A 23178-nucleotide genomic window follows, 5' to 3' on the forward strand; every position below is an offset into this window, starting at 1 on the left:
AGAAGGGCCATGATTTTTAAACATTGACCATGCACCAGACCTATGTCTGTGATCCTTAATCTTCACCAAATTTGAGAGAAAAGTATGAGTGAATAAAACTAGGGTCTCAGTAGGTGATTCTGAAACCTGCACATGCACCACACTCACCTGGAGGGCTGCAAAAGTATATAGATTGCTGAGTACCACCCCTAAGTTTCTGATTCAGTAGTACTGGGATAGGCCCAAGAACTTGCATTTCTTCAAGGGCCCTGGGTGATGCTGATGCTGTGACTCTGAGGACCATTCTTCGAGAACTACTGGTCTACCTCAAACAGCTAAGGTATCCACAGGCAGGATTCACACCCATATCTGTATGATTCCAACACTGCATTGTGTTAGCTGATATGAATTGCCCCATGGTGTGTGTTCCAGATGGACCACCAGGGCCTTCTCAGGTCATATCTTGTCTTAATGGAACACCTTAACCCTTGATTCTCCATCTAGCTACCTCTACCCATCTTTCATGGCTCAGTTAACATTTTCTCTTCTACGAAGCCTTTCCTTAGCTCTGGCCATAGCCCGCTGCACCTCCCCTTTGCTTCCAGGGTCCCCCATGCAGAGCTCTATGTCAGCCCTCTCATGTTGTTTAGTGACTACTGTTTTACTCCTCTGACCATTCTCCCATCCCTGACTGTGAACCCCATGAGGATGCCTGCCATTCATTCCTTGCTGTGTGTGCCACGGTGCCTTACCAAGTGGCTATTCAGCAGCTGTTGGTGGGACAACTGCTTGAATGACTCTAACCAGTTGTCAGCATGCATGATTGAGGTTTATAGAGATAGCACCAGTGATGGGCAGATCTTCATCTCTCTGTGTTGAGGGTGCAGGGACACTTTCTAGAAGTCATTGCTGAAGAGACTACTTTGAGAAACATGCTAAATTAAGTGTGTTAGTGATGCCTTCTCCAAGCTAAGCATCCCTTGCTTGTTCAGATGGGTGTGCTATCTGATGTGCACATCTGTCTTTCCCTGACTGCCAGTGTTGGCTCGGAGCCTGGTTGGCCCATTGCTCCTATACTCTTTCATTCCTCCCCCTTTCAAAACTGATGAGAGGATGAGTGCCCCAAGGAAATGATGGCTTTGGTGTATGAAGAGTGGAGTCCTCCTGCCTAAACCTCTGAATGTTTTGATAGTGTTATTTACACAGAAGTATGGTGGAAGTACCTACTGTGTGCTGGGCATGTTAGTGAGCTTGGAAACTTTCCTTGAAAGAGCGTGTGTGCATCTGAGATAGGAGAGATCCCTCTGCATGGACTCATGGCTATGAAAGATGATATATGGAGGCGATGGGGCTGAGCCATGAGGCTGGCACAGCAAAAGGAGGTGGTGTTTGGGGGCGGGAGCAGTGAGGTCTACTGGGACAGAAATGGACATGAAGCCATAAACATTTGGGCTGCCTACTTGTCATCCAGAGATGATCCCCGAGCCTCTGGCCAGGGGCACCGTCATGAATAAATACTAAGAGGCAAGAGGAAATCTCCATTTCAAATGTGGGGATGGAACAGTAGTGCTGAGCTCCTTGGCAGTTACGCATTCATTCCATACTCATGGAAACTGCAGTAATTTAGAGCAGTTCAGTATTTAGACTCAACTGTGTAATTCATCTTGATGTTTCCCATTCATCAAAGCCTTGTGTTTGTTTGTATTACCATGAGAAAAATAAAAAACGTGGGAAAAAAGATCCCCCCTTCCTTTCATTACAGGCAAATTACGACAGAGTTACAACCCTTGGGGCCCTTCAAGCAAAGGAACATCTTGCTTCAATTAGATATAAATAATGAACAATAATTAGAAAGATTTCTTCATCGAATTTGTTATTTTGTGTTTCCTTTCATCTGTAATGTATTGAAACAAACACTGAGCTCTGTTTCTGGGCCATGTAGCAGGGCCTAAAGGAACTCCATGGAGTGCATCTCCAAAGCAGGAAGAAGCACCCATTTTTGGCTCCTCTGTGTGCATGTTGTGAAGACTGGTGTCAGCCCTGGATCCAGTGCCATGGATGTAAAAAGGAGGCTGCCTCAGCTCTAGTCCTCCAGATTCCTATAGTCTGCCATGCAGAATAATTGCTACTAGTTACCGGCCACTCAGTTTGCGTCAGGCGCTGCTTTACAAGCTAAACACACATTATTTCACTTAGTCTTAACAGTAGCCCTCTGCCACAAGCTCTACTTCTAGCCCTGTTTTAAGTGTTTCGGAAACTGAGGCACAGAGAGTTTAGCTAACCTGCCAGTCCTGCAGTATCAGTGCTGGTGGAGCCAGGAGGTAAGGCAGGTGGTTGGACTCCAGAGATGTTGCTTCCTCTCACTCTGGGATGCTGTTCTCTCAAATCACAGTGATATTATGCAGCCATAGAAACCGTACAAGGTATAGAGATGGCACAGGGAGGTGATGGCTTCACATGGGGAAGGGAGGCACCCAAATCTTCAGGGTGTCTGCAGAAGAATATCTGGTGGATGAGTGAGATAAACGGGTTCCAGGCTGAGGAAGCACCATGGTCTGGTGCCATAGATGGGGACTGTGTGGGATTTCTCATTTCAGCATTGGCTGTGGAGTTGCATGGAGGCAGGGGCAGCAGCTGGAGATGAGACCAGAAGATGGAGGGTTGGGTAGATCAGGTCGAGAAGATGGGATCTCCTTGTGGAAACAGTGACTCATGGAGAAGTGGGGATGATGATCCTTGTTGTTACAAAGGAGAAACGATTTCCAGAAGAGAAATAAAGAGTGATTTAGTTGGAGCCTGGAGAGAGAGGCTGGCTCACCACAAAGCATTTGGGGATTTTTTTTTGCCAGTTTATTCTATATGTGGCATTCTCTCAACACACTGAACCAGGTGATGCTCACTTAAGGCAAGTGAGAGCTTCATGCCAATTGGTCCTTTCTGGTCTGACTATTTTCCTACCCCCAAGAAAGCCTCTCCTTGACCCCTAGCTCAGACATCTGCTGGTGGGCCTTCCCGATGCACTCCCTGCCTCCAACATGCACCTGACTTGAACTACCTGCTTCTCCTTCATGTACAATAAACCCAAGGCTCTTGGAAATGCTTTGATTTATCTCCACCATCTTTCAATAATACTTAGCACCTAAAAATCAAGAGAATTCATATAAAAATCCAGTTTTCTTTCTTTATTAGAAGGCAAACTGAGGGGTAATGCTCAAAGTGCAACAATGGGTGGAACTCTAGAAGAGCCACAAGTTTTGGAGGGGACATGCATATTCACTGGCACTACCTGAGTGTGTGCCCCTGCCCACACCAGTTCTAAGTGTCAGGGACTAGTCATCATCATCCATGTTGGCAACATGTATTTCCTTCCTGTGCCATAGGCATTGGAGTTGGAGACCTTTAGTATCCAGCCTCCCGTGTTGCCCTGTCTACTCTATTGTGATTGTCTGTCTATATATTTCTCTGGCTAGACTAGACGCTCCTTGAGGGCAGGGATGATGTCTTATTCGTCCTTTTGTCCCTTGATCTCAGCACAGAACCTGATTTTAGGTATTCAATAACCTTACTGAATTAATCTACACTGAAGAAACATAACTGTGGTAGAATTAGGCCCTGATAAGTCATGCTCTGGGCTGAGGAACTCGAGCTATTTGAAGTTGGAAGTGATGAATGTGGATAGTGGGCCACAGCTGGTCTCGGTCTTCAGGAGGACTTTACAGCCCATTTATATCCCTGCAGTGTGCAACATGTACATATGCCTCACTGCCTTTTTGCATTTCAGGACATTCCAGGACCTCTCCAAACAAGTTGATATGTCTTACGGTACCGTCCGGGATTCTGCTGTGTATGAGTACTTCCGAGCCAAGGGCACCAACCCCCTGGAACAAGACAGCACATTTGCTGAACTCTGGAGGACCATCAGCAAGAACGGAGGGGCTGACAACTGTGTGTCCAGTCCTTCGGAAGGCATCAGGAAGGTAGGTGAGAGCTGGCCACCTAGCCACATGTGTGCTATGACTGGCTGTGGGCACCATTGTCTCCAAGGTAGGAGACACCTTCTCAGAGCAACTCCTTTGAGTAGCCCTGTCACCTACAGGGTGATTCATCTTCAGCCAGTTTGATAGAAATTTCTCACAGGCATCTGAGTGTCCATAGGAGATGCACACATTCTTTAGGTAGATGCCCATTCTTGGCAACAGAAGCAGAGGGGCTGCTCATTAAGTATATTCTAAGTTTCCAAAGGGTCAGTGAAGAGCAGGCAGAGTAAGCCCCCACATATGGACCTCCTTCCTCATGGGCCCATAGGATGGTAGCCCTGAGGAGCCTGCCCATCCCAAGCGAGAACACTCAGCAAAAGCAGAAGCTGAGGACCAGTTAAGAGGTGGAGGGACTGAAGGGACAAGGTTGAGGAGAGGGTGAGCACACTGTGGGCAGCCGGGGGTTAGAAAGGGGAAGACCACACCTAAGGGGCAGAAGGCCCAGAGCAAGGGCTGGCCAGTTGGGCCTGTCTGTGGAACTGTGCTTTGGAAAAGAGGTGTTCTTAGGGGATGGTGGTGAGGACAGCAAACCTAGCATGGAGGCCATAGTGGGGGAAACTGACAGAGAGCAGGGAGCGAGGAAGCCAGGGCCAGAGAGAAGAAGGACATAGTAGCAACCGTCATTCTTCGGCAGTGGGTTAGACTCTGCTCATTTATTTCATTTAATTGCCCACAGTGGCCTGAATTAATCATTGTTATCCCATCGTACAGGTGAGGATCAGAGATGTGGGGTCACACTCGTAGTTAGGTCCTGATGCCTGGGGTTCCAGGCTGTGTTTGGCATTTACCCACTGTATGCTGCAAAGCCCCTAGGGGTCAGTGAGGAGGAAGATGGTAGGATGAAGGCAGGTGTCCTCTAAGGATGCTACTGGTGGTAGTGTCCTGCTATCCAGTGATCCTCACATGCGGTGCCTACTGTCCCGGAGGTCCCTAGTGAATGGTGTAAGAAAGACATGCACCTGTGGCTAGGACTCCTGCCTCTGAGCAGACGGGCATTCCACCCTGCCTCAACATCTCCTCTTCTCCCTTCTGTTCTCACAGAGCAGTTAGCTCATGATGGCTTCTCCTTGTCATTTAGTCATGTGAAACAATAGAAAGCGTCTGGGCTCTGAAGCCTGACACACTTGGGTGTGAATGCCAGCTCTGTACTAACCAACTATGTGAAGTGGAGCACACTGCTCTTCCTGTCTGGAACCTCTCAGAGTTGAGAGAGGCCCTTTGGAGGTCTGCTTAGAAAGGTAAAATATTCAGGGGTGCCTGGGTGGCTCAGTTAGTTAAGCATCTGACTTCGGCTCAGGTCATGATCTCACGGTTTGTGAGTTCAAGCCCCCCGTCGGGCTCTGTGCTGACAGCTCGGAGCCTGGAGCCTGCTTCGGATTCTGTGTCTCCCTCTCTCTCTGCTCCTCCTCCACTTATGCTCTGTCTCTCTCTCCTTCAAAAATAAATAAAAACATTTAAAAAAATTTTTTTAAAAGGTAAAATTTTCAAAATTATATGTTATGGTAAATTTTGAATGTTTACGTTGAACCAAGTGATACCTTAACAAAAATAATAGGCTGCAATGTAAATATGTTATCCCCATGCTTACGAGATTTATTAAAATCTCTTTGTTTTTAGTGATTTACAAAGGATGGCACTCTAACCTCGAGCTGCCAGGTCTTCCTTCATCCCTAATAAGTGACTCTCTGTGGTTGTAGGTGACCTCATTTGGAAGTAATGAATACAAAGTTGACTTAAGGCTTTTTATGAATGTAGGCCTGGGCCAAATGGCCTTTGAGTTTCCGCTCTCTGCTTTCTTTGTCTCTCATAGACAGCCAATACTCCCATTCATATAGCATTTTTATGAAGATTCATTGCAACAGTGCTACAAAAAGTACTTCTTAGAAAAGATGGCTACTTTTGACTTTATTAAACTTCCATTTGTCGTAAGACACTTTAAAGAAAATAAAAAGACAAGTCGCACACTGGGAGAGGATATTTACAACGTGTTATCACCAATGTAGGATTAATATCAAGATGAGAGGAAGAACTTTTATAAAAGTAAGAAAAATTCAAACAGTTTAACAGAAAAATGGGCATAAGACTTGCACAGGCCTTTCACAGAAGAGGGAATGCATATGGCCAGTAATTATAGGAGGAGATATTCAAAATCATTAGTGGTCTAGGATATGCAAATCAAGAACATAAAGGTATATCATTTTACACCAATTAGACCTGTATAAAATGAGAGGTGGTGGAGAGGACGGGAGTAACAGGTGGTTAATTGCTGGTGGGAGTGTACCCAGTACAACCACTTTGGAAATGAGTTTGTTATTCTCTTATAAAAGAGAACATCCACATACCCTATGACCCAGTGATACCATGCCTGTGTATCTACCCAAAGGAAACTCCTGCATGCACTTCAGAAGTGAGAAAGGTCAGGGTAGCATTGCTTATAGTCAGAACCCTGGAAACCATCCAAATGAGCTTTACCAAGATAAAAAAAAATATGACCTGCAATGAAATGAGTGGACTACAGCTTCATGTAATAGCATGGATGAATCTTAGCAGAATAACATTGAGTCAGAAAAAGCGTTCAAGGCAGTTTCATATGGATCAATGAATAGAAAACAACATACGACTTAATACCCATGTAAAATGTATAAAACACACGCATACACACATCGAAAGTAATGATAAAATACAGAATTCATGATAGTGGTTCATATAGATGGGAGAGGCAGAGCAACAGGGAGGAGAAAAGCAAATGGTTGAATCGCAAGTCAAGGTCAGCGTTAGCTTTAGATTCACGGGGTTTTTTAATTTTTTTTCATTTCTCATTATAATAAATAACTAATGAGTTAATTAAAAAAGGGGTCATTCCTGGACAAAAGGATGGGTGTCCTGACCCAAGGGTTCAGGTGATTAATCCTAGTTTGTGCACCTCCCTTCCCTTCCAAATGAGTGAGTCCTGACCAAGCCAGGGAGAGTTTGGCTCCCACAGATGTCAGGCCCTTTTGTCTCTGCAAGCCTCCAAACCTGCCTAGTATTGTTCCCGGTGTGCCATAAGACAGCAAACACCACCATAGAGCCCTCTGGAGGGTGATAAATCTGGAGATGGGTCATCAGGGAAATAGTTACTTGTCATCCTACTTACCCCTAGCCCATTGCTGGCACTTTGGAAATCATTCACCCTCTGGTAATATTTAGGGTCTTATCTCATGAATAAAACAATGTAAAAAAATGTGAGTAGTGGAAGATGCAAATAAAGGATTCCTTATAAATGCCTATAGCTTCGTGGCACAGAATCTAATCTTTTTCCAGTACATAGGATGTGTTACTTTTATGACACCTTCATTTTATAAACCCCAAACCAGCTTTGGGGTCACAAATCTCTCTCTTGCATTTGGATCTTTAAGAAAAAACTGAACTGCCAGCACTAGACAAATGTTAAGGGTTTTATAACTAGTGTCATAAAAGTAAGTTTATGGTATTGTCAGAAAATGGAGTGTGCTGCATTTTTTACCGGAAGGAGAGCTCAGATTTGCTCTCAGGTCCTCTTCATGTGCCTGTTTGGGGGGCTCCTGCACCTAAATGCTTGTCTGAAACTCTTCCCATCTCTTGCCCCTATGGAGCTGCCCCTCAAGCCCCACCCCCCCAACCCCAGGCTACAGCTTTGGAAACCTTGTGAATCCCACCCACCTGCTGCAGACCAGGCCGGGGATGACCATGCCCCAAGTGAGGTTCATGTCCTGAATTCAGGAGCTATAAGGAGAAATCCAGCCAAAGAGAGCCTGCTTCTGTGCAGCACAGGCAGCCTGGTAAAGGTGAGGAGGGGATGCCCCGAAGGGACATTGCCAGAAACTTCTTAAGCAAAGGGAGGATGACCTCACTTGTAATTTCCAGTTACTCTTTGGTGGCTCTGGCTCCATTTCTGGAGAGTACGTGGTGTGGAGTGATGTCTAATTGCTACTAAAGTCAAGGAGCTTGGTGTGGAGGGTAACCTCAGAGAGCTGCGATTATTTTTTCCTTGGGAATGCTGCAGATTTTAATGACTTGAAACCAATTTAGGTGGGAAATTGCTTAGCAAGAGGTGATTACTTTTCCACAGTATCAGAACCAGGGAAAGGGATTATGTCATGGTTGCCCCACCTCTGTGACCCTTTCCTTCATGCTGGTGGCCACTCAGACAAGGAGGGGGCAGCCCTTTCCAGGCCCTGGTGAAGAGAACAGGAAGGAATTTGTAAGGGGAAGGAAGTTTTATTTATTTACTAAGAACGCACAGCATACAGTTTTTATAACAGACCTGCCTGGCACCCAGTGAGTCTCAATAAATACTGGGTTGCCCCTAAATGAGTCATCTGTTTACTGTTTGACTGAGCAGAGACACATAAATCTGAAATGTAGTTGGTGCCATCAGTACCATCAGTTGGTTACCCTCCATGGACTTCTCGATGGGAGGGGTAACGAAAATAACTCCAGGGTCCCTTTCAGGCTTGTCCCTTAATAGCCTTCTCTTAGGAAAGCAACCCTGCTTGTCCTCAAGAGGAAAGAAGCTGCCTTCATTTTTCTCAGCCACCTGCTCCTGTCAGACCTGAGCAAAGAGTAGACCAGATGTCAGCAACATTACAGTCCATGGGCTAAATCTTGCCCACTGCCTATTTTTGTAAATGAAGTTTTATTGGGACACAGACACGTTCCTTCATTTACAAACTATCTGTGGTGTCTTTCCTACTACTTCAACAGAGTTGAGTAGTTGTAACAGAGACCATATCGTCTCCAAAGCCTAAAATAGATATGATATGGTCCTTTACAGAACAGGTTTGAGGACCCCTGGTCTAGAGTAACAGGTGTGCCAGGGATACCACCCCTAGGTCTATGTCATCTAAAAGCACATACACATATCCAGGTACTCATTATCTGGCTCTATATCATCTAAGAGTGCATGAGCACAGCAAGTAAGGAGACCATCTGTTAGCTGTCCATCATCTAACAGCCCATAGGCACATGCGGTAACACATCACCTAGCTCTAGGCCACCCAGTTGCACGTAGGCATATCTAGTAATATATCCTCTTATCTCTATACCATCTAGTGGTGTGTCGTCTGCCTACACACTGTCCTTTCTTGTCCTCTTCAGGTCTAACTCTGGTGGCCCAGGGACTTCTCCCTCACTCCACCAGGACCCAGCTCTGCTCTTGGCCTGGCCTAGTCTCCCCCGGAAATCTGTTGAGCAGTCTCTGTGTTTCAGGCACTGTGCCAGAGGATCTACGTATACTATTCTTCTCGTCATAAACAGAACTTGATTATCATTATGTACATTGTGTAGAAATGGGACCTGAGGGATCCCCCTCACAGAGGGATGAAGTGGCTTGCTCAAAGTCACACGGACCTGAGTAAGCCATGGCACAATCCAAGCCAAGACTCACTCCAACCTTGCCTCTTCCCATGGGGTGACATTCCCATTTCTGTATCTCAGTGTGTCTCTTCCCCTTGCATACTCTTTACTCATGCTTTTATTTCCCTTCCTCTTTTACACTAAAGTAACAAGACGTTTACCTGACATTCATTTTTAAAAGCCTTACTGTCCTTCCAAGCCCTAGCAAAGGTTTTCTAAGTCTCTGGATTTATCTTTTGATTTCCAAACTACTAAGAATATCAATTAGAGAAATTTTGAGATGCAGAATTGGGCTAACAAGTGGTTCAAATTTATATGGTAATAACTTTGTCACAAGAAATCAGACTTGAATGTTGTTAGTGGATTTTTTTTTCCTTTAGTTTGATCAACACTATCAAGTAACATCCAGCATAACCCAATTTCGGTGCAGAGCCAGGGCTGACCTGGACTGTCAATTTATTAAGCCTTTCCATAAATCAGACCTAATATTTAATAACACTGTCAAATAGAATACAGTGTTTATGGTTCAAATGTCAATCTTCACTGCTCATCGAGCTCTTTGAATAGATAGACAAGTAGCTTGTTTTAGACCCTGTGGCTAGAGATAGTATTTTTCAGAGGGAAGTAGCTTTTGAGTCCAGCAGTTGTAACAGAAGGTGGTTTTTTCCACTCAGTAAATATCGTTGAGGTCATAAAGTGTGAATGCAAATTCAGGAAGAAAACAGGCCCACAAATCTTATTTATTTCCATGCTGATCTAATGCTTACCCTGGACCAGATTGGGTATCACCCATCAGCACCTGAATCTTATCCCTTCCCCTTGCTCACTGCTCTATGACAAGGGCTGCTCCCATTGCACATACTCCCTGCTCAATGTCAGGGACTGTACCCCATGGAAGAAAAGGACAGGGTCTGAGACCATACCCTGTGACAGGAAAGTCCTTCTTGAGGTCTCCAGCAAGACTGCAGCATTCCAGGGGAGGTCAAGGAACTTTGGTGGCCCACAGTGCTCTTCATTTGGAGGGAGCAAAGTGAGGAAGCATCCTGGTTCCATGGCATGCTGGAAGTTCCTACTGAGGAGGGGAAAGAAGCTTCTAAGGAATGATACTCCTTTGTATTTGGGAGATGCTAGGTGCAGTGATCAGGAAGTTTTGGTCAAATTGATGAAAGGAACTCTCGATGCAGGTCTGACTCCTGGTAAAGGGATTGGTACAAACTAGGTAGCCCTGTGTAATGAAAGGAACAACATACTCTCCGCAGCAGCCATGGGTCTTATAGGCATACTCTAAGACACATATTTTGTTCTTTCTCTGCTTCCGAGTCAATGTAGGCCAGGGATTCTTTATGCCTCTTCCTTCTGAGACACTCACATTGGATAACTATTCATCTCTATAGCTTTTATACTTGCTCAAAAGGCACTATATCTGTTTTTCAAGTTGGGTAGTCTCTTTATTCATTCATTTATTCACTTATTCATCCATTCAAGAAATGTAGTTTGAATAGTGTCTGCCTAGAAGTTTGGAGAGGTGAATTTAAGTTCCACTTTTGACTTAATTGAATCTGTGGCTTGCCTTTGGTCAAGTGAATTCACCTCTCGGAGCTGTCTGTGAGACTGAGAAGAGCCTGCCCAGATTAGCTGTGAGCTTACCAATTCATACAGCAGAAAGTGTCTGTCATGGAAGCATAAGGTTGACATTCAGTAGACCTCAACAAACTGTATGTTAGGAAAAGAAGATAATAAAAATACAAAGACAAATAGAATGTAGTCTTCTAACAAGACATACAGTAAAATGCAGACATGCTAAGTGTTTGTTTCATGGGTTTAGACAATTGTATACAACTGTGTAATCACCACCCAAAAGAAGCTATAGAAACTCCCCATCACCTGGGGAAGTTTCCTCGTGTCACTTTCTGGATACTTCTCCCTACCCCCAGAAGCAACCACTTACAACTTTCTGGTAACACAGATTAGATTTACCTGTTCTTGTAATTTACATAAATAGAATAATGTACAATGTGTGTATTTGTGTTCAGTTTCTTTCCGCAGTGAAGCAGCAGTGAGGTTTAACTGTGCAATTCCGGATACTTCTTTTTCTTTCTTCGTTTTGAATAGTATTCCATTGTATGAACAAACCTCATTGTATTTGTTCATCCTTCAGCTGACATACATTGCCAATTTGGGGCTAATAGGAATGAGACTGTATGATCGTTTTTATACAGAGATTTTTGTAGAGAAATGTTTCCATCTTTCTTTACCAAATACAAAAGAGTAGAATACCTGGATCATGGAGCAGATGTGTGTTTACCTCTGTAAGGAACTGCCTAACCACCTCCAACGTGGTTATTCTATTTTCTACTCCCACTAGTAATACCTGACTTATATACTTGTAAGCTCCAGTGGCTGTACATCCTAACCAGCATTTAGTGTTGTAGCCTTTTTGACTGTAGACAATTTAGTAGGTGTGAAGGATAGTCCGAGGTAGTTCTGCTGCAGGCATCTGGCTGCAAGAATTTTCACTGCAAACATTTTGGCTGAATAACTAATTGGCCATCAGGCAATTTTGCCATAAAAGATAAAATAACCAGTTGACAGTCCGCTTTCATTTCTCCATTGAAAAATTTTCCATTTTTATATTATATAAATCTTAGCTAGTCCTCATAATGATCTATATAAATCTCAGCTAGCCCTCAAAGTGGTCTATGCAGTAACACATAGAGATGGTGGTCTTAAAATAGAGGCTGATGACAACTCTGTATGTTGACTTGATAGAAAGTAAAGTGATAAAACTTACTGGTAGTGTGAAATAAGAGAGTGGTAAAGCCAGATTGCACACTAGACTACACTAGAAAATGATGACAGATCAGTTAAAACAATGACAAAATTTAGTTACAAATGCATTACAGCATTGACCTGTCACATTTTCCATAGAAGTTTGGAGCATCTATCAGTGGACATGTGTCAATATGCCAAGAACAAACAACAGTGCAAAAGGCTCTCACAATACAATGCAAAGCTCAGTTGCAAATATGCACCTTAGTTTTTGGAAAATTGGGATCTGTTTAATAATTTTATTTTTTTCATGTTTCATTGTGTGCTTTTTAATGCCCCTCTTTTCTTTTTCATTCTTTTGTCTTTTATGGCAAAAGTGACTCATGACCAACTAGTTATGTGGCAGAAACGCTTGCAACAAAGATATCTATAGCAAAGATGCTTCTGGCAAAAAAGTGGACTTGGTGAAGGGTATCCCATCCTTTAATTGGCATTCTTATGGTGGCTAATGGTATCTGGCACTCTTTCACGTGCTTATTGGCCATCCACATAGCTTCTTTCAGGGAGTGTATGCTCAAGTCTTTGTCAATTTTTACTGGGCACTGCATCTTTTCATTATAGATTTAGATGAGTTTTCAATATATTCTAGATGTAAGTCCTTGATCAAATACTAAGGATCAAATATCAAGTTCCAGTCTGTAACTTACCCATTCATTTTTTTAATGGTGTTTTTTAAGGAATAGGATTTTTAAAAAATGTTTATTTATTTATTTATTTTGAGGGGAGCAGAGAGAGAGAGGGAGAGAGAGAAAATCCCAAGCAGTCCCCATGCTCAGCATGGAGCCTGATGCAGGGCTCTATCTTACAAACCATGAGATCATGACCTGAGCCAAAATCAAGAGTTGGATGCTTAACTGACTGAGCCACCCAGGCACCCCAAGGAATAGAATTTTAAAATTTTGATAAAACCCCATAGAGCAGGGCTTTTTGTTTCATGGTTTAATGCTTCTTGTTTCTAGTCTGAGAAAGTTTCCTACCTTAAAGTTGCATGTTTTCTTCTAGTTTTTACATTTATGTCATATATTTGTGTTTTACATTTATGTTGCATCTCAAGGTAGTTTTTTGTGTGTGGAATAAAGAAGTGGTCCAGGTCCACTTTTCCTCCCCATATATGCGTCCCATTGACCTAGCATTTATTTAAAAGACAAAAACAAAGTGTGTGTTTACTTAACAAATAGATGTGTTGACTGAAAACCAAATGGCCATATATTTGTTGGCCTATTTCTGGATTCTTTATTCTGTTCCATTGATCTATATATCTATTCTTATGCTGATACAAAAATGTCTTGATTACAGTAGCTTTATAATAATTCTAATAACTCCTTAAATCAGGTAGTATAAGTCCTGCAACCTTTTCTCTTACAAGAGTATTCATAGGTCCTTTCCATTTCCACTTAAACTTTAGAATCATCTTGTCAAATTTCTTCAAAAATGCCTGAGATGTTGATAGCTATGGCACTGAATCTATAGATCATTTGGAGGAAAATTGATATCTTCACAATATTGGCTCCTCTAATCCACATAGTTTTTCCTTTCAAAACACCAACTTTTGACTTTATTGAATTTTCTCTGTTGTTATGGTTTATTGACTTCAGATTTTTTTTAAGTTTTTTTTTTTCTTCTAATGGTGCCTGAGTGGCTCAGTCGGTTGAATGTCTGACTCTTGATTTTGGCTCAGGTCATGATCCCAGGGTTATAGGATCAAGCCCCACATTGGGCTCTGTGCTGAGCGTGGAGCCTGCTTAAGATTCTCTCTCACTCCCCTTCGGCCCCTCCCCTGCTTGTGCTCTCTCCCTCTCTCTCTAAAATAAAATTTTTTTTAATTAAAAAAAATTTTTTTCCTCTATTCACTTTGGTTTTAATTTGCTCTTACTTCTTTTTGCTTTTTAATGTTGAGACTTAGACCATTGAATTTTGCTCATTTTCTTTCCTAATATAAACATTTAGAACTATAAATTTGCCTCTGCTCACTGTTTTAGCTGCATCCCATGGTATTTATGTATTGCATTTTCATTAAGCTCAAAATATGAAGTGTGAGACTTTCAGTCTTTTTCTTTAAGGTATCCCTATTGAGTTCTGGAGGACAGCAAATGGCTGTGATTTAATGTGGGAAAGGCTATGGGGACAGAAAGCAGGGATGTATTCTGTTTAGTGAAGTTGAGGAAAGCTTCCTAAGGTAGTCCTGTTGTGAACACACATTTTGCAATCCAAACGCCTCAATTCCTTTTCAGTTTTGACAATACAAGTGTGAGACCGTGAGAGAAAATTGGTTAGCAGAAAATTAAATACACGGAAAAAGAAGGAAAACCAGAGAGGCAAAAAAGACAGTTAAATGCCATGTAAACGAAGTGCATTTTTATTTCTACTGAATGTATAGTTTCCTTGTAGGAGAACGAAGGCAGTGGTGTTTTCCCTGCTGAACAGTTGCTGTCTAAAGAACCCCCTTCTGGGGTCTCAGCCTTAGTCCTAACTGTCTTGGCCATGCAATATAACTGAGCCTTCTTCATTCACCTGCTTTAACTCTGTGGCCCAACCCAACTCCAAGTGCACTAAAGTTAAGTATCCTCCAATCCATGCCAACATTTAAAGTAATGAGGCTTTAAGAGGAAATCTTATATATAAATATACATTTATAATTTAAATGTAATATATCACCATTAAGAAAAGCTTAGAATGTTTTTAAAAATAAGCAGAAAAGAACCAACCAAACTTTTCTCATCACCTAAATAAGGCTCCAGGATTCTTGTGTACATTTCTGTCTAGTCTTTTTTGAATCTGTACAAAAATTGTACATAATTATGATGTTTTAGAAAATATATTTTATCCTGTTTTTCTAATATTGTTATAAAACTTTATAAAAATTATTTTAGTGGCAAATTAATATTTCATCAAATAGATGTAAAATAACTTATTTAAACATTTTCTTCTTGATTGTCATTTGGGCCATTTCTAATTTTTCACAAATATAAATAGCATTATAATGAACACCTTCATGTAAAATGTTTTTTCAGTTACTACATTTATCCCTTCAGGTCAAATTCTCAAAAGTAAAATTACATTATTAAAAAAGGATATAAACATTGAAAGCTCTTGAAAAAAATATTGCTGAGTATTGCCAAAAGTAAAACTTTGAATTACATTCTTATATTTGGAATCAAAAGAATACTCAGGTTTCACATTTTTTTCCCCATCAAATCCTTGTGGATTTGTCTTTGGTAGGAAGAATCTTTTTACAAATTGGTATTTTTCTATTTTTCTCATGTTCTCTATTGTGATTTTTTCCACTTTCTTTTTATATAGGTACATATGTATTTTTGCTTTATTTTGCTTTATTATCTCTGGGAAGTCAAATGAAGAAGAAATCATTTCCTTTTCAACTCATTGCCCACACACACACCCTTGGTCCACATGAGGTATTGCCATCAATGATCCATATATTTTGGTGGGTTTGAGAAAATTAAGATCGTGTTTAGACTTAAGATCATGCTTAGACATCTACCTTTATTTAATAATCAGATTGATACACATATAAACCCCTTCCAAGATGTGTTATTTCTGCAACAATTTATTATTTGAAGTATTTTGTTTCTTATTCATTGATGCATTCATTCATTCATACATTAACTCATTTACTATTGCTGAATTTGGTTAATATATAAAAGTGGGCTTGATACTTTCTTCCTAAAATTGAGTTAGAATTGATGTAAGGTCAAAATGAAGGCAAAGGCTTATTTTGCACATATGTTATTTATAAAATAAAAGAGTTTTGTTTCCTTTCTTACTTTATCCAGGCATTTCCTTCCTAACATTGGGTCTGGGGTCAATGTTAATCCAGAGATTAATATAACCATGATGGCTACCATTAGAGAGACTTAGGATGACTCAGGTGTGGTGTTAAGTTTCTGCCATGCTTTAGCTCACTTGTTCTTCAACACAACCTGTTTATTAATGAGAAAACTAAAGTTTGATGAGGGCAAGGCACTTCCTGAAAATCAGTCTTGAGTCAGTTTGGGACCCAGGATTTGAGCTCAGTATTTTTCTCACTCCAGCACCTGTATCATTATCTGTGGCATCTTGCAGAAATGGAAGGAGAAGCATGATCAGAGTAAAACTAGCTCCTGCCTTCCACTCACCTGGAAACCCGAGCACTTTCTGTCTCTCTCCCTTCCCTGGTACACCACCATGGTACTTGATGCTTGGAACATCATTCCCTTTCTTGGCTGGCCAGGCTGGTTCCTAGTTATTCCTCCAGCCTTAGCAGAAGCATTCACTCTTCCTGAGTCCCTAGCCCTCTACCCCACCCCCAGCTCCTCCTTCCTCCAGGCAGGGCCAGGGGCTTCCTTATCACATTGTGCATACTAGAGCACAGCTTCATCAGATGCCACCCCATCCTTAGTGCCCTGCTTTGTCACATCCCCCGCTAGACTCAGAGGCTCCTTAGAGTCAGGGCTGTCTCTTATTCATTCGTCTGTTCCCAGGGCCTAGAGCAGAGGTAGGCATAGCAGCAAAGCACATGGACATCCATAGCCTTTTATCCTTTTTAAATCAAACAAATGTTCGATGAGTAACAAATGAGAGTGTGCAGAAATGTAGGCATGTGCATCTTTCTTCAACATAAATGAGGAGGATTGCTGGTACCCAGTTGCAGAGAGGGCAGGAAGGGGGTGAGGAGGGGCACAGAGGGCAGCGGGACTTAGCCAGTCTCCTGGAGCAGGTTCCTATACAATTGACTAAGTTGGTCCCTTCATAACACCCTGCTGCTTAATTCTGTTTGATGATGATTGGTTTGGGATAATACAGTCCAAAGATCAAGGAAAGCCCCCAGTGTGCCTCCCTTATTAAATTACTTTGCTTTGGGTTTTGAGCATTGCCAAGCAAATCTCGTTATGAATTCTTCAATTACTTTCTTTTGCAGTTTTAATAATTTGGTAGGGTAAGCTCTGGAATCAAACCAATATCTGTGCCATCATGCTAACTTTGATTATTTTCAAGCTCCTCATTAGAGGGTGGGAGGATGTTCACTCCCCTTAAATCTGATTTTATTTTTCAGATTTGCTCTGCCCCGTAATTTGCTTTGTACCCAGGTCTGATGAACTTCACCTTCGTGCTGGCTGTAAATGTGGGCTGATTCCATTCTGTTTGTTCCGCTGAGTATTATTGCTCTGGGTTTTATGATTTAAGTTTTTTTTTACATTTTGAATTGTTTTGTTATTTGATTCCAAATCAAGAAGCGATTGCTAATGAAAACAATTTTGATTTATTGCATCAGCCAGATCATTGGCAATTTTTGTTTAGCTTATTTTTATTTCCGCTCTGTTGGTATAATGTTGTTTGTGCAGAAACAAAGGGAGAGAGGAAGGAAAGAAAATAACAGTTATAAAGAAACTATTCCATGTGGCATGGTGCTTATGTACTCTGTCTTCACCATTGATGGCGTTTTGTGATATTTTCATTTTGCAAATGAGGAATGCAAAACACAAAAAAGGTTAAACAGTTTGTCAAGAGATTATCAGACTCTTTCTACCATCCACAAGTTCATTATTGTTACTACTGTTATTACCATCACATCATCCCTAGCATCAATAATATAAAACCTATTTGGGTAGAAGTAGTGGTCTCCCCTGGGATGGGTAGCTCTAATGAGGCGTCTCTTTACCTTTCAATATAAAGGTATTAAGATTGGCTTTGAACCTGACATTTTAAAATTTTAGTGTGTGAGAGAGAGAGCATACACACACAAACACAGAGATGGACACAGAGAGAATGATGAGGGGTAGATGACCTTAAATCAGGGACAGTAATGAGAGCAGTAAAAGCCCTGAAGATCATGCCTCTCAAGAATCAGATAAAGGAACCAGAAATGGTGTGGAGCCTGGTAAAGAAAACCCTGAGCTGTGAAATTGGCTATCTCTAGTATTTGAAGAATCCTCATATGGAAGAGGTCTTGGATTCATTCTGTACAGCCCATATCTCAGACCTCAGCTTAGTTATGCGAGAAGTGATGAGAAGTGATCACAGTGCTTTCTAGTAAGGGCTGGTTGTCCCTGGGCCATGTGGCAGGCTCCTATTCACCCAGTGCCCCCGCCAGTCCCCTCTGGTGGTGAATCTTTCTGATTCTTTGACTTTACAAAGCTGTACATCCTGCCAGGTAGAGCTCAGAGTTCTGTGAGAGATAGGACTCCATTTCAATCTTTTTGGTCAGAATGTGACCTCTTTCCTAGCTCCTCAAAGTGCTTTCAGACTATTGTGTGAGGTTTTTCTCTCAAGGCTGACATTTCAGCAAAGGCCATAAAGGAATACTTAAGCCGCAAATGGGGTTAGCAAATGAGACTCTTCAACATTAAACCCACAGAGATGGCCTCCCAACAGTTTCAGGGGTAGTCTTTAATATTAATTGTGATCACACACAATTTTACTACTTTTCTCTCCTTCTGGCACAGTCTGAGTTGCTAGTTCCCAACAACCTTTTATGGCTAAAGAAACAGAGAGGGGGGAAGTGGCCGCAGATGTCAAAGTCACCTTGGCCTCAGGGTGTGGTTTCATGGGTCTCTTTTGAACTTTGTCTCCAAGAAGTCAAGTGCTCAGTTAAAGCAGCATGAATGAGGCGAGGAGAGTGAGGGGTTTGAGTTAACAAAAACCGGGTTTGGTTCTTACATCCCTTTTGTGCCAGAGGTGAGACCTTCGCAAGATAATTCCCAGACAAAGTTACCTCCTCTGAAATACAGGATTAATACTCCTGGGTCTTCCCAGAGTTATCATAAAGATTAGAGGTGATGTAAGGGTTTGGCGCAGTGCCTTGTAGGGTGTCTTTTAACACTGTCATTCTCCAAGTGTGGTCCTTGGACCAGCAATGTCAGCATCATCTGGGACATGTTAGAAATGAAATCTTTGAGTCCTCCTTATACCCAGTAAATCAGAAGTTGAGAGAGGGAAGCAGGGTGGAGACTAGTTGTCTGTATTCTAACATTCCCTCCAGATGATTCTCATGCCCTCTTAAGTTTGAGAACATGCACTTGAACAAGTGGTGCTTATTGTTATGATTGTTGCTTTATTAGTATTAATACTTGATTTAGACCTGGATCTTAGAAAGTGACTCTTAGCCAGAGGCCCAGGGATGCCTTTTGATAGGCATTCCTGCCTTTGTCCAGGAAGGTCAGCCTGTGGAGGAGAGAACGGGATGGATAAGGGTGAAGGAGAAATCTGGAGGGGCGTTCAGGACATATCCAGCCCAGCTTGATTTGATTCAAGACCCCAGGCTTCCCCATATCATTGCATTCATGCCTTCAGTTCTTCATTAGTCACTTTACACATATTTATTCAGCACCAACTGTATACCAGACATCATGCTAGGGCAATGAACAGGACACGCATGGCCATGAGGCTTACATTCCTTTGTGTGGGTGTGTGTGCATGTGAACACATGCACTCACGCATGCGCAGGGAGTAGCTGCATGGCCCTATCCCTATGCTTCTTCAGAGAATGTTTGACCACATGGATGCCTGTCCTCTATGCTGCCTGAATTCATATATTCTTAAGTTGTTTCCCTTCCCCAGGATAACATTTTTCATTCTGTATTTTCTCTTTGTAATCTATTTTGTATCTAAGCAAACCAATTTACTCTTTCTTTTAGATCATTCTTAATCTTTCCCACGGAAGAACTCAGATTAGATTGTTGTTTATCATGGTCTTTGGACAATTTAAAGTTTTGACAAATCATTGAAAATCAATGTGTCCCTTTGCCCTGCTGGGAAGGTTGTTTATGGCCCCTGGTTTTGCTGATGGTGTGCAGTTTTAGACTTTGAGGAAGAAGCCATTGATTCTTCCAAGTTAGGACTTTTATCTTTCCTTTGTACTGAACCAGCTCCATCTCCCTTGGAGATGTGAGAAACCTCCTTCTACTAAGATAATACTTGATTCACTAAATAAGACTGTCTGTCCCAAAGTCTTAGAGGTGCAAAAAGGGAATGCAACCATAAAGCTTCCATAGAGTCAGGTGCTGGAGGCTGAACATCATTAACAAAAGCTTGGCAAGAATTTGGTAGCAGAAGAGAAAAAAAATCAGTATGATACCAGAGACAGCTCCTCAGGGGGCTCTGTGTGACTCTTTGGGGCTACTTAGATGTTGAACTTTTGATATGGGAGAGTGGAAGGCCATTTGCAGTCCAGGAGACCTGGAGAGACATTCAATCTCTGTCAATAGCTGATTCTGTGGTCTTGGGCATAGTCCTTTTTGAGCCTTGATCCTCTTGGGAAATTGACACAGTCTGTGCTGTAGAAGTTTATTCTGAACTTTCTAAGAAGAGAATGTATGAGAAAGACCCAAGTAGAGCACTTTGCAGGAAGAAGATGTAAAACGTAACTTTCCTTTAGTGTTTATTTTCAATAGTCTTGGTCTCTCGACTCCATGACTTCTGCTCCTCCATTTAGTGCCCCAACCTGAGACCCTAGAGCCATTAATACTCTCCCCCTTTCTAGACCTGCTCTCAAGAGAGGGTCAGAAATTAATGGACACAAAGGTCTGTATTGTTGGATCTCTCAATTTGAGCACACATCAGCACCACCTAGAGAGATTATTAGATGGTTGAGCTCCACTCCCAGAGTCTCTTTTTTTTTTTTAATTTTTTTTTTAACATTTATTTATTTTTGAGACAGAGAGACAGAGCATGAACAGGGGAGGGTCAGAGAGAGAGAGGGAGACACAGAATCTGAAACAGGCTCCAGGCTCTGAGCCGTCAGCACAGAGCCCGACGCGGGGCTCGAACTCACATACCGCGAGATCGTGACCTGAGCTGAAGTCGGACGCTTAACCGACTGAGCCAACCAGGCGCCCCCAGAGTCTCTTATTCAGTGGATCTGACATGAAGCCTGAGAATTTACATTTCTTATTAAGTTCTCCAGTGATGCTGATACTGCTGGTCCAGGGAACATACTTTGAGACCCACTGGTCTACATTATACACTTTGAGGATGTTAAAGCAGGAGAAGACCTGAAGGACCATCTGGGCTCATCTTCCATATTTACAAATCAGTAGTGAGCCAGTAACCGGGCTAAGACTGTGACCCAGGCTAACAGTCTTTCTAATTTACCAGGCTGATGGGGGTCCAAGCTTTAAGCTATAAGGATGATGCTGATGATGATTATCATGATCATGAAGACAGTGTCTTATTGTTTGAGTTCCTTCTATGCATCAGACACTTTCCATGCTGTCTCCTCCTGTGATGAGCCTGTGTGGGCTTGCTATTTCTACCTTCAAATGAGGTTATGTAGGCTCAGATTTCAGGTGACTGGCCAAGAACACTAGAGGAAGGCCTGATCTGCCCGTGTCCAGACCTTTGCTATCATTGACATACCAGGCCTTTCTCTTTATGAAATGGAACTAAAAATTCTATAAAGGAAGTTAAAGAATCAAAGAAAAGACAATATAAGAGTAAGGGCATTGGTGGCTTGAGGAATTACTTGCCATTTTCTCTACCCCTTGGTGAGCTGCTTGCCACTGACTTTGTTACTCTAGGATACAAGAATACTAGGATGGGACAGGCAATCATTGCAGAAATCTTGCAGGCCTAATGCCTGGCCATCAGGAGCCATTTTCTGCTGCTGTAGCCTTATGACATTTCCCTTATCCCAGTCTTGTCCCTCAGGTAATGGGCAGCCTCACTGCGACCACCATGACAAACCTGTGTGTTTGCCCTCACACCTGCACTCATGTCCACAGACACACACACACTCAGGACATCCCCGTACCAGCTGGCCTTGCTGCCCCTTTGATTGTGTTATCTCATTGTCCAGCTCCATCCTGTTCACTCTGGTCTGAAGCCAGGAGCCAAATTGACTTTGTGCCCCATGGACACTTCAGAAGAGCAGCCATTGCACTAACTGTGGGAGTGTTATATTGCCACTTCCCCCTCCCATGGAGCCTTCCCTGGTTTTCCTGCTTTTTCTGTTCTGGGGGCTGGTCTAGGTAAATGGTCATTATCTCTCACTTCATGGGTGGCAGGTTTCCTTACAGCCACCTGAGATTAGCTTGTGAACACCTCTGAGAGTCCTGTTGATTGTCTGCCCTACATGTGCATGTCATTTTGGATGATCTGTCCATTGTTCTGAGAGACCAGGAGAGGTAGGCTCCTTACCTGCTGTTAGTCTGTTTATCTTAAACTCTTTGTGGTTCTCCAGGCACTTGGTACCTGAGTTTACTTCTCTCCTGCTTCCCTGGGGTCTGTGGTACTTATGCACGCACGCATGCATGCACACACACACACATACATTTGCATACATTTATGTACTCATACTTACACACACCCATACACACACCACAGACTCCCACAGAGCATGTTGCTGACTTGGTCAAGGTGGAGGAATGGATGTGGGGGGGGGGTGTGGGAAGATAGATGTTCCCATAACAGCTGACAGATCGGTCTCCTGAATCAAGCTGGGGACTGCAGAAGGGAAGAGAGAGAGCTTGAATCGAGCCCTCACTATTGCCAGGCACAGTGCATTGTGTCTTGTAATTTCACAGTCAGAATAGCTCTCTAGGAAACAATTATTGGTCCCCAAGATTGTTGGTTCCTTGAAGAGCTGGGGGTGTAGCCCTGCACTTGTCTTTGTCTACAACTCTTCTCTTTTCATTACACTGTGCTCAGGAGGGGGGCCGAATCACTAAAATTCCCCTCTGGGACAGTGCGGTCACAGGAGAGATGCTTGCCAAGCTGCAGAAAAACATGGGCAACACAGTAGATTAAAAGAAACCAACAGAAGTCACCCATGGTGGCATCACCCCAAGATGACCATGTTGGAATTTGGTGCTTGGTTTCCTTTCTTCATAAACATAAAAACATTATTTTTACATGATGATTTAAAAAGGATATCACAGTGCAAATACTCCAGTGTAACAGATTCTTTTTCACTAAACAGCATAATACTGGTTCTCATGTATTTAGCATCTACTATATGCCAGGC

General features: G+C 42.4%; 1 protein-coding gene across 1 annotated transcript in view; it reads left to right on the forward strand.

Moving 5' to 3' along the window:
* The window catches only part of LOC115527573 (glutamate receptor ionotropic, delta-1), a 261333-nt gene that overhangs the window by 216699 nt on the left and 21456 nt on the right, over positions 1–23178 (forward strand). The window contains exon 11 of the mRNA XM_032595161.1: positions 3761–3956. Within this exon, the coding sequence (XP_032451052.1) occupies positions 3761–3956 (196 nt within the window). The remainder of the gene's footprint in view (positions 1–3760; positions 3957–23178) is intronic.

The sequence above is a fragment of the Lynx canadensis genome, chromosome D2, assembly GCF_007474595.2.
Source record: "Lynx canadensis isolate LIC74 chromosome D2, mLynCan4.pri.v2, whole genome shotgun sequence".
Lineage (NCBI taxonomy): Eukaryota > Metazoa > Chordata > Mammalia > Carnivora > Felidae > Lynx > Lynx canadensis.